Here is an 18,889-nt window from a genome sequence, read left to right as displayed (position 1 = left end):
AAGACGCGACGGATGGCCTGGATTGCAGCCATTCAAAGACCAAATATAACGTCCCAGAACACTCCAGCTCACAGGTTAGTCTGCTCCAAGCATTTACACGAAGGTCAGTGTTTTTTAGTAGTTAATACGTCATTTTCATAACATAATTGGTGATATAGGTTACAAGCAAGTCTGGCGCTGAACAGAAATTGTCGCGCTATGCTCCTTTATTTATTGTGCATAAATAGTGAATTGTCCTGACACAATATTGCGTTTCGCTTCTGTTATTATGGTACACTGACAAAAACATATACTTTTATTCACAGGATAAAACAGGTTTTTGTATCACTAATTGCCCAGTGCGATTACAGCATACAATATTATTGTCACTGCTACATTTCTGTGATGGGTACCAGAAATTATTTCCACTACTAATTAATTATCGTTGAGCTCAAAGGTCCTATTAATAAACGGTTAAGGAATGTGTATTTATGACGACAGTTTGTGAGACTGGTAAACTTATGATACGTACGATGGTCTTTCGTTCTACACGGTGCATTTCAAGGTCCTGCACCCATCCGTCGGTAAACTGTACCTGGGCTTGTTGCAGTGACCTGAAGTTACTAAACTTCATGAGTGTATGCACTCACTCCAAGAACCGTATGATTATAAATATGCATATAAATATGCTACGATGAGATAGCTGACTTCATCTAACTAGCAAATGTTGTCCAGGCTACGTTGGTGATGCAGTTTTTTTTAATGTGTATGATATTTTTGTCATGCGATTTTAAAGCCGGTCCTACAAGCGCATCCAAGAATAACATGCAGCTTATCTCAGAACTGTCGGTGAAAATTATTCTTGGAGCTAGGTTTAATTGAGCTGCATTTTAAAGAGGTGCAATTTCACAATTTGTGTATATTTTCTACGTTCACTATTTTGTCATGTGTTGAGAAAAACACAGATTTAAAAATTACATGGTCTAATATTTACATTTAGCATATAACTGCAACATGCTTTTTTTCGTTTTTTTGAATGACTCGAAAGGACTTGAAATTCAAAGTTTCAGACTTGTGACTTGACTCGGACTTTTACACCAGTGACTTGAGACTCGACTCTGACTTGCCTGACATTACTTGAGACTTGACTTGAGACTTGAGGACAAAGACTTGAGACTTACTTGAGACTTGCAAAACAATGACTTGGTCCCACCTCTGTCTGTTACTACTCCTTCAATGAGAGGTCTGGACCTTGACCAGGCGTTACCACTACAGTTCTTTGATTCTTTTCTTTGTCAACCATTCTACTGTAGGTATGATGGTGTGCTTGAGAAGTAAACAGTGCAGTCAATATATTTGGTACAACTGCGGTAACAAACAGTTTTATTAATAATATAAATGTTTTTTAAAATGCAAGTAATAAAAACATCCATTAGTTCTAGTAAAAATAAAGAGTGGACAGGCAGAGGTTGCAACATAGTGTAGGTCACTATTGAAGCTGCTATAAGCGATTACACAACAGGATGTCCTGGTGGCAAGACAGGACCAGTTCACCTTTTTTTAAATAATTTTTTTCCCGTTTACTCACTATTATTGTTGTTGTTGTTGTTGAATGAATAATTCATTTTCTGTCTTCATTTTCTTTTTTTACAGCCCCATTTTTAGCCCTACAAAGTAACATTCTGATATCCAGAAATATACCAATCAGGAAACCCCTGGAGTAGTGAAACATCTGATTCACTAGGCCGACTTCATGACAGGATCTCCAACCACTGAGAGCAATGTAAACAAGGATGCTTTGCATGATGTTCATGGTCTGTTCGCCTTGTAATTGGAAGGTTGCTGGTTCGAGCCCCGGCTCGGACAGTCTTGGTCGTTGTGTCCTTGGGCAAGACACTTCACCTACCGCCTTCTGGTGTTGGCCAGAGGGGCCGATGGCGCGACATGGCAGCCACGCTTCTGTCAGTCTGCCCCAGGGCAGCTGTGACTACAACTGTAGCTGCCTCCACCAGTGTGTGAATGTGAGAGTGAATGGGTGGATGACTGGGTGTGTAAAGCACTTTGGGGTCCCTAGGCGGGACTAGTAAAAGCGCTATACAAATACAGGCCATTTACCATCGATGAAGGTCTGGAGTCCAGCTCAGAGCTGGCAGACCTCAGTCTAAGGACAATAAAGATGGTGTCAAACTTTGGAAATCACCAACCACCTTACTCAGACTAATATTGTTGATTTGAACACTGCCACCTCAAGCTTCCCTTTCAACTTCTCGGGGTTGTTATTTATCTTTTCAGATCCTTCCAGCAAATGTCTTCTTCTATTATTAATACTGGCACCTAATTACATCATCTAATTAAATTCTGTAATTACACACAGATCTATTTATGTGTATCAGTATTTCTGTATGAGTGCATGGGTACGTGTATATATAGATAACACTATGCATGAATATACATATATTAGTATAGGTATGTGAGCAAAATTGCATGCACGTTTGCATCTGTGTAGATGAACATATCAGGCTCATCACAGTTGAGATTTCAATTCTATTTTTCTCCCATCCAGGACAAGCTGTTTATAGCTTTTCCTGTTACCCTTGTATGTCCTCGTCTTGTGCTACTGTTGTAAAAACTAAACAAAAACAAAGTAAGCTAAATATACTATGGGAGCAGTAATTAGGCCTTGGTTACAATATAAAGTGTAACCAAAATCAATTACGTAGTATTATTATAACCATAAAAATATCACATTTTCTGTGGTTGGCAATTATCAGAAGCCCAATTCCACACACCGTGGATTCCTGAGAAAGTGCTTGGACATTAGTCCAGCTCCAACTTCTCTTCAAAGAACGTGTAGAATCCTTTAACACACTCACTTTACTGCAGCAAGTGTGAAAGCATTTAGGTTGGACAAAACCCAGAGTATAGCTACCAAAGGTACATTTACTACACTTCACACATCTGTCCTGAATGTGCCTCCATTTTTGAACAAGAGGAAGTGACCTACTGTGCATGTACAATTTTATTTACATTGCAAACACCTCATGTGTCCAAAGACAGCAAAGTCATGTCCAAAATCATATGAAGCTGAACAGACATCAGATCGGAAAGAAATGAAAGGAACTTGTGTGGGTCAGTCTTTCTCTGCAATCACCTGCAGTGAAGTGACAATGAAATTAAAGAATTTGGAGCTTTTTGTCACTGCTGTTTATTGCACTGTATGTTTTAATGCAGTTAGCACTAAACTGAAATTAGACCACACAAATCCACTGTTGGCTTAATAAAATCTTTATAAAGAACAAAGCTAATTTCACAAAGTATCTCAGAGATTTCGTTTTTGACAAATCATTGTAATAAAAGACATGAACAGATCCACAGGAAACAATTTAAAAGTATCCATAACTCATTGAGCACACTGTCAAAGGCTGACGAGGTGCATGCAAGCTACCTGGATTTCATCCTAATCATTTCAAATTTTACTTTTTAAACAAATGGAGACCATAAGTACAAATGCTATAGAGTAAAGCAACATTTCCCAGTATGACTGACGAGTCTCAGAGTGTCTCAGGTGTCGCCCAGTAACCTACACAGAAGGTTCACTGTGGCTGCAGCACTTATTCAACAGAATAAGTAACAAGGTATTAGTCTTCAGGCGTAAGGTCAAACAGATGTTTATTAAAAAATAAAAATAAAAACTACAAAAAACCCAAAATGGGGAGAAAAAAAAAAAAAAAAAAAAAAAAAAAAGCACACAGAGCCTAATGCATTCATAACACAGCAAAAACTCATCCTTTGGCTTCTGATCAGTGGGCGATAACTGCTAACGGGATCGCAGTGAGAAGGCAAACCACAGTGCACATATACATCTATAAAAACAAAATGTGTTGTTGAAAGCCCCTTTCTGGCTTGCTTTTACAAATTAAACATGCAGCCATGTGATATGGTACGATTACAGCATATCGTCATCATCTCCTCCTCCGTACATGTCGGCCAGTTTCTTGAAGCGAGGGCCCCATTCATTGAGGCAGTCATAGTTCTGGTCTCCACTGCTTGAAGAGTTCAAAGAGGAGAGACTTCCTGCATCAGAACCACCTCCCTCATAGTCAAACACCAGCAGGGAGTCATAAGGGGGTGCTGTTGGGTCGTTGTCTGCAGCCTTCAGATTCTGTTGGAGGAAATTTTACACAACTTACTTCAATTACCTCACATGGAGCACAATAACGTAACAGAATAATAAACGTGACCATTATCAAAGCACAGACATGATGTACTCTTAGCCAAAACATCCATCTTCTGCCACTTGTCTGGGAGCAAGTCAATTAAACAACTCCCTCTTTTTCTTCTCTTAAAATAAATAAATTAAGATTCCCGTCACCATGACTGCTCCAGTCATGGCTCCCAAAGTAATGCCATCCAGCTTATGTCTAAGATTTTAGAGCAGGTCACCTACCAATCGGAAGGTTGGTACACTGCAGACCAAATATCCTTGAGCAAGATACTAACATGTGTGATAACATTAGACAAAAAGCAATGAAAATGTATGCACTCCCTTCAAATGACATAAGTGCTTCCATGAGGCAGTAAGAGCTGCTTAGGTTCCCATTTTCTGTAATACTGTGGTCAATGTTATCAAATGATGCACTGAATTCACACCTCAGTACCACATTTCATTAAGTTTTAAGGAGCTTTAGAATCTCACTCACATCTTCAATGAAGTTGCCAATCTCCTCGGGGTTGGCAGGCCGTGGCCGGTACTGAGGAGCAGGCATGAAGTTTGGCACCACTTCATTCCTTAACACATCGGGCCGGTTGTCCAGGCCACGGTGGAGAACACTCAGGTCATAATCCTGAAAGAAGGCGATTTAATGATGCATTATTACATGGAATATTTTTGCTGTACTTCTGCAATCCACTCTCTTCATCCACTTAGCCCATTGTCTACTCAAACTTTTCTATCAGTAAAAAGCCTGGGTCAAATCACTGAAATGGAACAAATTTGATCAGCCTTTTTAAACATTTCATCTCAAAAAGAAAATCTCAGGTTTTCTGTTCCTGAGACTTGTGTGTGTGCAGCTTTGATTAATGTGTAATCAGAATGAGTGTCCATTTACCTGATCATCCTCGCCACCTCCTTCTTCATCGTAGTAATAGACGTTGTCTCTGACACCATCATCCAGCAGGAGTGGCTCCTTTTTCTCCCTTTTCCTCTGTTTTGTAAACAGCAGCACTAGCAGCAACAGCGCTGAACACAGAGCACAACGTTTAGCACACAGTAACCAACCAAATCCTACTTAGCTGGGAAAGGAAAGAGATGCACCGTCCTGAGACTACAGATGTGTGACTCACCGAGCAGCAGGATGGCTCCAAGTATTCCAAGGATAAGGGGCAGGTTGCTGGCAGCTGCACCATAGCGTCCTGGACCTGAGCATGCAGTGAAGTCTGTGCCCCTGCAGTCACACACTTTAGCTGTGATGATGTTGTCCTGCCCCAAGCCATGTTTGTCTGCCACTGTCAGTATAACACTGTACTCTCCACTGGGCAGCTCAGCGGCTAAATTCAAGATGATGCCCGTTTCTGAAATAAGACAGCAGATATTTTACTTAATAATTCTGTGTTGATGGATTTGCTTTGTCTCACTTTCACCTAGCTTTACCACCTCTTCAAAGCCACGTTGCACCAATTACTCTAATCTCAATGTTCAGTGGTGAACACTGAATCATGTCCGACCTAAACAATCCTGACATTTGCAAATCACATGTTAGCAGGAAAAATACATATTTTGGTTTCTGAACCAAAATATTTAAAAGTCTGGCCATCTTATCAGTTTGTACTTGTCACATGTTAGCAGTGTACATACTGGTGTCGTTCATCCTAGCGGTCCAGTTGGTCTTTGACATGCCCTGTAAAGACACCGAGTAGGGAGGTCCAAATTCTGGTCCGTCTTTATCTGTTACTGACAGCAGCTGAGGAGCTGGATCCTTGTTGCACACCTGAGGAAACAAAGTCACAGTGAAGCTTTCCTTCATGCTGATGACCATCCTGTAGTTGGAAATCTTACAAACACACCCATCCTGCACCACAATTAGACAAGTTCAACACAAAACGATTCTTGAGCTATTGGAAATAAGACACACCTTGATTTCACGCTCTTCAATAAATGGAGCATTGTCATTGACATCTTCCAGCTGAATGATCAGAGTACCAGTTCCTGTAGCCGGGACAGCATCTGGTAACAGAACAAACATCAGGAGAACATTTATTACAACGATATTTCACTTTATTGAAGAAACCCAAGTTCATAGTAATGCACACAGACTTTCCTCTAGACCTCTGATCCTCATAACTGGCACTTAGCTTTTAAAACAAAGATTTGAGGGCTAAAACTAATGGCTAAGATCAAATTAATTACTGAATTACTAATTATTAAATTTTTCAAATTAAGGGTTGCAATGTTATTAGTTGGGAATGTCCCAGGAAAGGCCGTTTGTGCTGGAATTTGAAAAAAAGATTCCATCATTCAGTGATCAGTCTGTGCAACATAGGATTTCTTGTCCTGCAACTTTATCGGGACATTATACAGGCTAGTCCAACTTATCCAATTTAACAAGTGTTCCTCCATAACTTTTCAGAAATGGGAATTTTATTAAAAGTTATAAATTGTAATAGTCTTAACTGCCACCTACCATTATCATAGGCACCAATGGTTGCAGTGTATCTGTTGTTTGTGACAAAGATACCCTCTCTGTCCATGGACGCTCTCACTTTAATAAGACCTGTGTCCTTGTCCACGTTCAGCCAGCCTGCTGGGTCAGTCAATATTTTGTACCTGTACAAGACAGTCACAGAAAAGATGGTAATACTGTGCAGGCAGGATGATTAGAATTAGCATGTTCCACAATGTGATACAGTGGAACCCCGACTTACGAAATTAATTCGTTCCCGAGGGTCTTTTGAAAGTCGAAAGTCGAAGCACCCATCGCGCGTTTTGACTGAGGCGATGCTGAACAATAGGCTATAGGCTAATTGCTAACCAGAACAACAATACGTCGTTCAAGTGGAACAGCGAAGCGCAAGTATGGAAGCCAAGGGGTTGTCACATGAATCAGAAGGCATTGTGTGTGGGCTCAGCCAATCAGAGCCAGTGGATTTCGTTACTCAGGCATTTTGCCATAACACGGGCAAAAATATTGCCGTTCAGTGCCTTCGTAACTTGAATTTTTCGTGAAACGGGGTATTGGTAAGTCGGGGGTTCCACTGTATTTGATTTTGAACATCCTCCGCTTTCTCCTCAGGCTAAATACACGGTGCAAGAATTAAACACATTAACTGTTACAGGGTTCTCACATCATTTAAAAATACTGGTGGCCACTAGGTACCATCCATCAGCCTCCTAGTAGATGCAGCTATGGTAGGAATTTGAATGTCCTAAGTTGCCTCATTCTTGGGTTATCGGATTCACAAACTTTGGTGTCCACAGCGCCTGTCCAGCAGGGTGGTGACAATACCCAATGAGCTTTTTACAACTAAGGAGTTAAAAAAAGCTTTAAGACCTTAATGATACAAATTAATTAATTAATTAACTGTATTTGGGTCTTTTATAAGCCTAATATTCTATTATGGTATACAGCTATTCAGTGTTTTATCGCTATAGACAGTATTCTGTAATTATATCTGCCACACATGAGGACAGTGAATCAATTTTGACCATCAAACAGAACAAGGAATCTAAAACATTTATCTAAGACATTTATCTATAAGGAAATTTAATATTTGCAGCACTTATGAGGTCAGTGATACATTCTCTTTAGCAGTAGAAAGTCTCTCCCCCACCCCCCGACTTACGAGACTGTCTGCTTGCGTGCAGTGTCTGGGTCTGAAGCAGTGTACTGCACCACGGCTTCATCCACAGCAAGGTCCTCTGGTTTTACCACAAGAATCTCCTTTGGATCAAATATTGGAGCTTCATTCACATCTCTCACATTCACCACCACTGTGGCGGTAGAAGTGACCACAGAAACACCAGGAGCAAAAGGAATCTCATTCTCCACTGAAACCAACAGAGTGTGCTTGCTGGCCCTCTCGAAGTCCAGCTCCTGGTTGGAAGGAAGAGAGGAGAAAGAAAAACACACACACAAAATAATTACTTTGATTCCATCACATCTTAAATGAATAGTGTTTAATGTCATTACACTTTATGGGTGTTTATTAAAACTGAAGAATGTACACATATATCACTCACTCACACACACACTTGTGAGGATACATGAAATCACAAAAATGCTGCCATCAAATGACACAATTATCTTCCAATATTATGAATGAATTCCTGATTTTCTTCCTACCTTTGCAGTAGAAAGGATTCCTTCATGTTTGTTAGTTCCTGTTTTTACAGTGAAAAGTCCATCAGGATCACCACTGACGATCTTGAACTTGGCGTTCCAGGCTGGAGTTTGTGGTTCATCCTCATCTGTTACCATCATCCTAACCACCACAACATCCTTTTTGTTTTCATCAACTGTTGCAGTATACTGTGAGAAAATAAAGGATGAGTCAGAAATCACAGCAGTGAAAACAGATCTAAAGCCTCCTAACTAGGAACGGCGAATAATGGCCTCATTTTGTAGTCTGTGTCATTATATTAGGTTCATTACTTAATGCAAGTCTACAACTGTGGAGTCCATAAATTTAATTCGCTATGCATGTGGTAAAATATTGTTTTTAACTGCATTTGTACATTTCCCATGTGCTGTCAAAGACTGGGTTTTTGCTGTGTCAGAATGTGTGAGTGCAACATTAATAATGCAGTTAGATACAGGATGAATGTTCTGCTTTAACAGTGTGAAAAAGCAGCAGTTAAACAGGAAGTTTCCAGTTACTTCATACTTACTGAGCTCTGAGTGAAGACTGGAGCGTTGTCATTGCTGTCCGTCACCGTGAGGATGACTTTGGTTTGTCCAGTTAACCCTTCTCCTGCCATATCTGCTGCTTGCACTGTCAGAGTGTACTGTGGATATTTCTGGTAAGATACAGACATCAGCTCATCAACAGGAAGGAAGAAACACTGACATCGGTTTACAGACTGTAACAAAGCCTTCAGACGGACTAAAGCTCTTCATCTATGAAGGCCGATTCTGCTGAAAAGCTGAAGCTAAACTCATTTAATATTTTGCTTATGACAAACATGATGCTGTTGAGAGCCTTGGTCAAACTGTTAGAATAAAGTATTTCTTGACCATTTGGCACGAGGCTGTTTGTTGAAACTGACTTCACAGAGCAACAAAGAGGTTTATGATGCTGCACCAGAAACAGCTCTGATCTCCTGTAGTCTGGACAAACTATTTATACTTGGCGAATAGTTTGTCAGACTAGTCTGTGTCTTCCATGCAGAGGTATGACACAAACCAGAAATGTAGACAGAAACTAACTATACTTTAGAGGCTGTGTCTAGTTTTACTGTCAAAAAAAAAAAAAAAAACCCCACCATGTTTTTTTGCAGCACCCTCTTTGTGACTGATTTCTAGCAGTGACAGGCAGACTACTGATCCTGATTCATTACAAAATGTTTTTTCAGCCCTTAGGTGTAAAAGGACACTTGTGTTTGAAATGTGTTTAACAGGTCTTACCTCTCTATCCAGTCCTCTACCAGTGATTCTGATGCTTCCAGTAATTGGGTTGATTTCAAACATGTTGTCAGTGGGCAGCGGTGGGTCCTGGTTCAGAATACGATAGCGGAGCTCTGAGTTGTCAGTATTTGGCTCATCGTTGTCTTTGGCCTCAACCTTAACCACCTCCGTCCCTGGAGTGGAGGAAATAAAAAAGAAGTTCCTGAAGGTCTTCACACTGCTTCATTTACAAGATTTACTAAATAAAATTGACTTAATGCAAACGTCTGCTAATTTCCTTCTAACCCAAATCCTTCTCTGGTGCTTTAGGTGTCATTCTGATTTTCTTTAAATCTCTGGGTATCTTGAAATTCATTAAATATAGTGGATAAGTATTAGAAACACGAACAAAAGCAAAGAAAACTACCCAAGTCCAGAGGCAATAAGGTTTCTATACATACCGATGGCCGTGGCCTCAGCAACATCGGCGTTGTACTCCACCGTAAAATAAGGTTTGTTGTCGTTCTGGTCGATCACAATGACTATAATCTCCATGGGATCCTCAGCTTGTCCTGCTCCGTCAACCATAGCATGTGCTTCAAACTACACAGGCAGAAGATTTTAAGTTTATACACACACACACACACACACGATCAAAATGCAATCATCAAGTACACACATGGAAAAACATTTGGACAGAGTGAGGATGATTACCGTGTAACTGGGTATTTCCTCTCTGTCGAGTGGTTGTGTTACATACAGATTGCCCGTTTCTCTGTCCATTGTGAAACGATCAACAGGAGGCAGATCAGCTCCAGGACCAGTGATGCTGTAAAAGAGCTTCTTTTTTTTATCGTCACTAGAGCGGATCTGGAAAAACAAACAAAAACAAATGAAAAACACAACAGGACTAATTAAGATCACTCTCACCATCTAAAGTAACTGTTAAATAGTAAAGAGGCTGTGCATTAGACTCAAATTCAAGAGATTTCTGGTTATTTTGATATATAGAGCAGAAGGACTCCTTGTGATCTCAAATCAAAAAGATTGTTAGATTCTCTAAGCATTTTGGGCACACTATAATTACTCATTGTAAATAATCTGAGTTATTAGCGTAGTGTTATCGTCAACCAATTTACTCCAGTTTTAGTTAATTTTGTGTGTCACTGTTGCCAAGTTCAAAACACTCCATACCGCAGGATTAAGACCCTATAGTATTAGAAAGAAATCACAACAATCAGCTGATCTCCATGAGTAAACACTTGTCACCGTGAGAAAGCAAACTCCCTTTTAACTAGAGAAATGTCCAACAGAACCAGGTTCAAGGACAGGGAGCCATCTGCCACAAATTGTTGGGGAGTGAAAGTTAGGAGTAGTGAGAGATGGGACAAATTTTAGCATTTATAAATTTAAAAAATAAAAACAATTATACCTAAGAGACAAATACATCTTTCACTTGGCACTTAAGTATCAACTTTTCTGACTGCCAACAACATATAGATCTTTACTTGTGCCTTTACACTTCACTTGCGTTACTCTAAAGTTAACTGATAGTCATACTAAGAATTACTTATGACATCCAAGAAAAAAAATTAAAATAAAATAAAAAAAGACATGCGGACTGCAGAGGAAACAACAGCGAGATCCTATGCAGAAATAAACATTTAAAATGCAGTTTATTGTCAAATTAACCACAAGGTCATTCAGTTCACCTTACCTGAGCTACTTTCAGGGGATAGGTTCCTCTCTTATTCTCAGTAACACTGAGCGGAGGAATAACCCAGTCCCTTTTCCTCCTCCTCAGCCCTCCACCAGACTTGGGAAATTGCAGAACGGGCACTTGTGGCTCAGCGGCATTCTGGAAGAACATACAGACAGCTTTTTTAGCAAGAGCTTGGATAGAACACCACTCAGAACTTAATTAAACTATGAGGAGGAGCACAGACGTTCTCAGAATGAGTTTTAAATTATTTTCAGACTATGATGGGTCTGTGTCTGTCCAGAGTTAACATCAGTTTCAACATCTTAGCCATGAAGGCCAATGAGGCATTATCGTGTCCTACCAAGCAGGACATGTTGATACTCAAGTTTGTGAATCTGATAAATTATATGTAGCCTCACGAGTTAAGTTGCCATCTGTTGTATCTACTAAAAGTGTCAGAAACAGGCATTTTGCATGTATCGATTCCAAATGTACTTTTCATTCATGCCCCATTAAACGGTGTCTCTAAACCCACCTCTGTGTTGTTAATAGAGTCCACTTCAGTACTGTGATGCTGAATGTTGAAGTTTGTGTGGGCTCCATGGTGGTGCTTTCCACGGTGATGCTCAGGGTGAACGACACTGACTGGAACTGTTATTTTGTGACCATGAGAGTCCCAGGAGTGGATGAAGAAGTTCCGGTGTCCTTTATGAAGAACAACCTCTCTGTTTACCTGGAAGGTAAATAAATAAAAATATATATATATATATATATATATATATATATATATATATATATATATATATATATATATATATATATATATATATATACACATATATATACACACAAAACCTTTAACAGAAATACAACATGCATTCGTTAGACTAAGTCCTCACAAATCTTACTTCAATATCTTCTTTTCTAAACTAACCCCAACTTTGCTGTCAGGTCTGTCAACTCTACTTACCGTTAATGTACCATCTGCCTTTACAGTAAAGCGACTGTCATCAGTGCTGAAAAGAATTACTGTGCGCTCTGTGCAGTCAGTGAAGCCCACTGGGAAAGGATAGGAAAGAGTTAATCATTATGAATGTGGTACATATAGTGAAAAATCTGGCAAGTTTTTTGTATTCAAAGAAAAGCGACAGACACCACTCCCTCTTCCTTAACAAAAGCAGCATAAGTGACTGCAAGATGACTAAATGGTTTTTAGCTCTGACAGTAGCAACACTCAGTCAGGTTAACATTATTTACTTTTAACAAAGACGTCAAAACCACACACACACACAGACACACGTTTTATTTGAAGTAAGTACACATTCTCATACAACCATCAACCTCAGTTTGACGGTTTAAATTGGTAAAAATATTAATAAAATTTGGCGTTTACCTCAGGTTGTCATTTCAAAAAGCAGTAAAATTGCCAGTGCAGAACAGATTTTTTCTGGTTTCCAGTAAAGACAACATAACTACACAACACCTCACTTCCCACACCTTTCAGGGGACCATGCTTATGAAAATTACATATTGACAACGTAATGTTAATCCATTCTTCATTCCTTTCATTTACTTTAAGACTTAACATAAATTGTTAAATTTCTGCGATTGGTAATTCATTTTTAGGATACAAGAAAGAAGAGGGGGGGATAAACAGCCTTGACTTGAACTAAAACAATTCATAGAATTGTCTAAACCTACGTATTCTTAGACAACAGCCTATTAATATAAAACTATCAAGACATGCAGTCAAACTAAAGCAGTATTGGAAGAGGAAAAGGTTGTATTAATGCATCTGTAATAACCATAGGCCAAGAAAGCTAAAACAATGTTTATATTTTAGTAGGGTTGGAACCATCAATCATTTCGAACCAACTATTCTACCCATTATTCACTGCTCCTTATAGAAGTATTGTGGAGTAAGTGTTTGGTTCACTACAGCCTTTTCTCATTACTGCCTACTCAACTTGATTTTTAGGTTGCAGTACTTTTGGCACCTACTCTAGGGCCCTGTTGGCATCTACTCTTAATGACATTTTACTGAATTGTATTGAAAAAGGACAGAAACTGACATATGATGCCCAGATATAGATTTCTGCAATATTTTCCTAAATAAACAAGGTAAAGCTGTACATACATTTACACAGCGTTTTAATCTGATTATCATAAATTGCTTGTGTCTTAAAAACCCCCATCAAAGTGGGTAATTCAGTAGAGACCATTGATAAAGAAACGAATATTCACGCTAAAGCAAACATGCATAACCACAACCCATTTAAAAAAACAAAAAAACAAAAACTGTTTAAGTCTGTTTATAAGAAGCTTTTAAAAACCTTTCAGTTAACTGAAATCAAAGAAAACAGTTCCTTTTTTAGAGTTTCACTTGAATAGCAAAGCCTGTAAAACAGGTTCGGGGATACTGCTCTGACCAGCAGGTAAAAGTAACAGAATCAGAGTGAGAGCAGGCTGAGACATGTTTGGGTTTCAACTAAGAACAATGTGCCCAGCTAATCTGCTGAAGGCCATCTGGGCTGGAGGAGTCCTTTACAACAGCAGAGTTGTTCCATGTAGGGCTGCAACTCAGGTCTAAACCCTCCGACAGTTTCATACAAACAAATCTGTAATGTGAAATGATACTAGACAATAGAAACAAATACCCAAAAATAATTTCATTTAGATTATGACTAAGAGTAACGCACCATCCAGGCAGAAAACATTAACATCCAAATCAAACACGTTTAAAAACACCCATGTACGAGCCTACACTGGGTTGCTCTTACCTTTGCCCAGCCTCATGCCCGGCCTCAGATGTTCCCTGGACACTCTGAAAACCAGCAGCTCTGACTCAAATCCAGGCACACATGTTGGCCTGTTAGCTCTCTCTAGTGCTGACACCTAGGAGAGGAGCAACAGTTTCAGTTAGACGTACAATAAGACTTCAGGCTTATAAGAGTTCGAAACTGAATAACTACATGTTTTTAAAAAAAAAAAATCAAAAACTTGAAATGTTTTCAGCATTGAAAGGTCAGGATTTTAGGTTTTTCCTTAAACTGAACAACGTGCAGCTTTGAGCTGTTGTTCAGAAAATGCCTTGGCAAAGCATTGCGCTGCTTAATATACACAGTTTAAACACTAAATAAAGAACAAAATAACTGTCACTTTAAATACTAATGAAAATGTGTCTAACGCCCCGTGTAATTATATGAATGAATTGAAATTGTGCCTGTAAGCCAAATGGCTTTTCATTTCATTTTAAAATCCCAAAAACGATATTACTTGGATGATAGTCCTTTTTCTCTTTTACATTAATGAATCTTTTTACAAGTGCTTCTCGATATGTGTAAGCGAAACAGACTGAAGTGAACAAAGCTGAAACCACAACTCTGAACTGGAAATTAACCTGCAGACAACGTCATGAGCGGAATCAGGGCGAGGCTCGCTCACAACCTCGAACTCTTCGAGGCGGAAGGGTATGAAAAGAAAAAGAAAGACGGCCTAAACCTCCGCGTGTGTTCTGCGGTTTCGACACTGTTTTAAAATACTTTTTTCTTTTTTTTAAATATTTGTTGCAGATTGCTCTGCGGAGAAAGCTGCTACACACAATAAGGATTTTAGACCCCCACAAGTTCGTTTGGCCCACTAGTCCCAGCAAGTACCATAGCTGATAAAAGTATTTCTTTATTAAAATCGAAGGCTACTTCACGCATAAAGAGGTGCCGAAATTATTCCGCGAAGAAAAGAAAGAAAAGACTGCTTGTGAGATACCCGGTGTTGTCCAGTTCAATCAAATAAGTAACAGGATTAACCGACATTTATTTTTTGTGACTCAAAGTAGAAGGGACAGTGAGAGAATTGAGCACCGATGGCAAAATATTAACCAAAAGAGGAAGTCTCACCTGGAAAACGACGATTAAAGCACCAAAAACCGCGAACAATGCGGTCCCCATTTGTCTAAGTCGTATTTTTAGTATTCCTCTCGAGTACACAGCCAAAAACGAAAAGAATCCTAAATATATTCCTCTTTGAACTCGCTTCTTGGCGTCTTCCTGTTGTCCCCTGAAGGTAGTTTCTGTAACTGAGACTCGACTCTGCAAGGCGCTCTTTCAGGTACTTTCAGCACATGACGTCAGCTTACAGGTGCGCAGGTTCCGTGTTCCTAATATGGTCATCCCAGCCCGTCACACCTGAAGTGACAGGAACAAGTAGTTTCTGTTCATAAATAATAAATAGAGACACAGCGGATAGTAGCAGCGGACAGCGTTATTATCAGCAATGATCTGAGTCTGAGTTCAGTCAGCCACATTCGGGAGCTCTCAGTCTCATTTCCTCTTACTGATAATCTGTCTCTCACTCCCCATGTCTTTCTCACACATGCACACACACTGACATTCAGACTTTATCCACAGTTGCTTACTAAGAATCACTAAAAAACACGTGAAGCTGCTGACAGAAAACCATCTTTCATTTGTAAAGCCAACCAACAGTGTTATAAAGTCATTAGTGTGAAACCAGCCTAAAAAAAACACAAATGACTGTCTGAAAACCAGTGGATGTATTCAGCTGAGTGTTGAAAGGAAATCATTGACAGTGTCCCCGAACAGAAGCCAAATACAGAATTTGATGATACAAATTTAAGCATTCAGCTTTATTTGCTTCAGTTTTCACTGTCATCTGAATACACAACATCCCATTTGCTAATAAGCTGTTGTAAGCGTACCCACTGAAGTAATGCTATGTGCTGATAAACATCAGTAATTGATACTGAAGAAAAATGGACTTTTCTCATCCATGCTGTTCTTACCCTCACAGTCTGAAAGCATGTGACTGAGAGAATGCACTACTACTTTATTTTAAATGGAATTTCATTTATTCAAGTCCAATAGTTTAAGTGAACAATGTTTGTAGTAGTCTCCAGCAATAGTTCTCCAGGTTTCTTGAAGGACATTGTAAAGTTCTTCTTTAGATGTTGGCTGCTTTTTCTTCTGTTCTGTGTCAGGACTATCTTTTTGGGGTCTTTCTGTTGTATTCCTGCTTCAGTAATATTGAGATTCGGGCTCTGGGAGGTCAATCCATCATGGATAGTGTTCCACTGTATGTTTTTCTATCTGGGCCTGCTTTTACTGCATTGGCAGTGTATCATTGGCATGCTGAAAAAACAAAGCTGTTGCCAACCAGATGCTTTTTAGATGGTAGATCAAAATCTGAGGATACGTTTCAGCTTTAATAAGACACTCACTGTTGTATCTCTTCTCCTGACAGTCCTCACATTTTTAAGGATACACTCCACAACATGCAGAGATATGCCAAGATATTCTAATAGCATTTTAACAGAAAAACTAAAATTTTATACCTGTCACACTGTGTCCTTTGTCATTTTTCTTTTTTACAGAATCAACTAAAGAAACGGGAACAATTATGTGTTTTTGTGATTAACAAAGTGCTCAAAGATTTGGTTTTACCTGTGCTATTTGTCAACTAACACCGATTCACCTGTGTTACTTGCCGTTTTATGCTTGACTGAGTAATATATAAAGAAATGAGGAGTAGATCAAGACTGTTTGCACAGGACTGGATATCAGAGATTGTAGCTTTCCTAAAATGCAGCCACAAAAGGATATAATAGTATTACCAGCTAACATCTGGCAGACACAAACAAATGCTTGTTGAGTTAAATGGTAATTAGACTGATTCTTATACAGCGTTTTTCTGCTCTCCTGGAGCCCTCAAAGCGCTTTATACAACATGCCACCTTCGACTATTCACACAAGCACTTTCTTCTATGCTTCTAAGCACTTTCCAGCTAACCTTCACACACATTCATACTTGAGGGGGGTTAAGACTACACTGAAATATTTAAGTCCACTGGGTTTCCTTAACCAAAACAATGCCAAGATGTGTGAAAAGTAAAAAAAAATAAACAAGAGCCCTAACCCTAATTACTTTTCCAAGAAAATAGAAACTTGATGGAAGCTAGCAGCTAACATTAGCTTACTCTTTAGCTTTCAGGAAATCACACCGATAAGAACATAAAACTGATATTAATTAACTTCATATTTAATACACGACTTAGCAGATTTTTACTGAATTGAAAACTGAAATAACATCTATGAAACCATCTAATTCATTTAGGTTTTTGACAGACCTTTACCTAACTAAAGTTTGCCAAAAATGATAGTTAACTCTGGGAACAGATATTCTTGCTTGAATGTTAGCAGATCCTATAAATATTTGCTAGTTTAGCAAATTTCAGCATACCCTGATTACAAACAGTTTCACAGCACTGTTCAAATGCTGTCATTGTGATGCTGAGGAGCAAATAAAACACCGTTGGCAAATAGTTTACTCACCATGAATGTAGCCAGGCTCAGCCATAGCTAATGTTAGCTGCTGGATTCCTCTTCCCTCCCTCCTTTCTTTCTGAATTCTGTGCTTGGTATGTTTTTGGTACCAAGCACACCATTGCTGATGGATATTTAATTAGAATATTAATACATTAATCAGCAATTCTTCTTTGTAAAATTACAATAGATGATTGGAAATGTGTTATTAGAATTTACATGCAAGGTCTAACTGAATATGCTCTGACTTCCGAAAACATTTTATAGAAGCAAAATTATGAAAATCAACCAGTGCATGAAGCTACTGTTAAAATGACAAGTTAAGCTGAAGATGGTTATTTCAAATACCCTTTATATCATATGTTGTGTAGTCTAATCCTCACAGTTTAAGAGTGAACAGGCATGGAAGATGGGGGATTTTTGAAAAGCAGTTAAGTGATGTTATCTTTTGCGCCTTTCTTTCATCCCTGGAACACAGAGATGTGGGGGTGGGAAGAATGGTCAGTTTACAGTGACCACCACTTAGCCAATAAAAGATCAGTGTGTGACAGAGAGGGAGGGAGAAAGAGGAAGCAAAGAGAATGTGAGGGCAGAGAAGGAAGAAGGCAGTGAAAAGTGTCATGTTGCATTATCAGTTTCTTGAGATGGAAGAGTGAGTGATCCTTTTAAGTCACTGTGTAATGTGTAATCATTCCTTTAATGTAGAAGTTGATTCTCTTTTAGATTACATTTTTTTTAACTACCACGACTTTGAAACCACCTTCATAAATACACTTTATTTATTTATACATTAGATACTGGAAGATTAAACTGGAAGAATTTAAGATTTAATGTTCACAATAAATGTCTGTTCAATGCAGGATTATGACACTATAATGTTCTCTAATGATGGCTGTAGAGTTGCACTTTCAGGTATCCATGTTTGGTAAGACTGGAATATCTCAAGGACCATTAGATAGAATTCCATGAAATGTTAAACAGGCATCCTTGGACTTTAGAGCAGGAACTAATGAGATGCTCAAATCTTTCTTCAAGCACTTGGCTGACTTTAAATGGATGCGACAAACATGTCACATTATGCTACGTGAGAGTTGGGGTGGACTGACAAAAACATTCTGGTTTAATTAGATGTTTAATATTAATAACTCTGTATCCTTAATCATGCTATATTTTAACCCAAACACAGAACTAGCCAAACTGATGCAGTAACTGCTGTCTTAAATAAATTGTGCATAACATTACATAAATCAACTGGACATTTTTTGAAAAAA

At 38.9% G+C, this 18,889-nt stretch overlaps 1 protein-coding gene across 1 annotated transcript; it reads right to left on the bottom strand.

The window, feature by feature from the left end:
- Positions 1-3,248: 3,248 nt before the first annotated feature.
- LOC101479144 (cadherin-1) lies at positions 3,249-15,371 on the bottom strand. The gene is made up of 18 exons (XM_024804678.2): positions 15,177-15,371; positions 14,061-14,175; positions 12,251-12,339; positions 11,816-12,013; positions 11,296-11,436; positions 10,293-10,448; positions 10,040-10,181; positions 9,600-9,772; positions 8,864-8,992; positions 8,319-8,504; positions 7,819-8,069; positions 6,660-6,802; positions 6,111-6,202; positions 5,834-5,966; positions 5,323-5,550; positions 5,088-5,218; positions 4,680-4,823; positions 3,249-4,141 (listed from the first exon to the last, which is right to left on the bottom strand). Exons 1-18 carry the CDS (start codon positions 15,225-15,227, stop codon positions 3,926-3,928), a joined length of 2,718 nt encoding a protein of 905 aa, XP_024660446.2. The 5' UTR covers positions 15,228-15,371; the 3' UTR covers positions 3,249-3,925.
- Positions 15,372-18,889: the final 3,518 nt, after the last annotated feature.

Source organism: Maylandia zebra, linkage group LG13 (genome assembly GCF_041146795.1).
Source record: "Maylandia zebra isolate NMK-2024a linkage group LG13, Mzebra_GT3a, whole genome shotgun sequence".
In the NCBI taxonomy this organism is placed as follows: Eukaryota; Metazoa; Chordata; class Actinopteri; order Cichliformes; family Cichlidae; genus Maylandia; species Maylandia zebra.
The sequence above is the reverse complement of the archived record's forward strand: the minus strand, read 5'-3'. Positions and strand labels throughout refer to the sequence as shown.

Excerpts from the sequence above, each read along its gene's own strand:
- LOC101479144 (XM_024804678.2), bottom strand. The coding sequence starts at position 15,227 with ATGGGGACCGCATTGTTCGCGGTTTTTGGTGCTTTAATCGTCGTTTTC. Across the intron at positions 8,993-9,599 it reads GTAGAGGACTGGATAGAGAG|AAATATCCACAGTACACTCT; the intron begins GTAAGACCTGTT and ends GTATCTTACCAG. Across the intron at positions 6,203-6,659 it reads CATTGGTGCCTATGATAATG|ATGCTGTCCCGGCTACAGGA; the intron begins GTAGGTGGCAGT and ends TTCTGTTACCAG.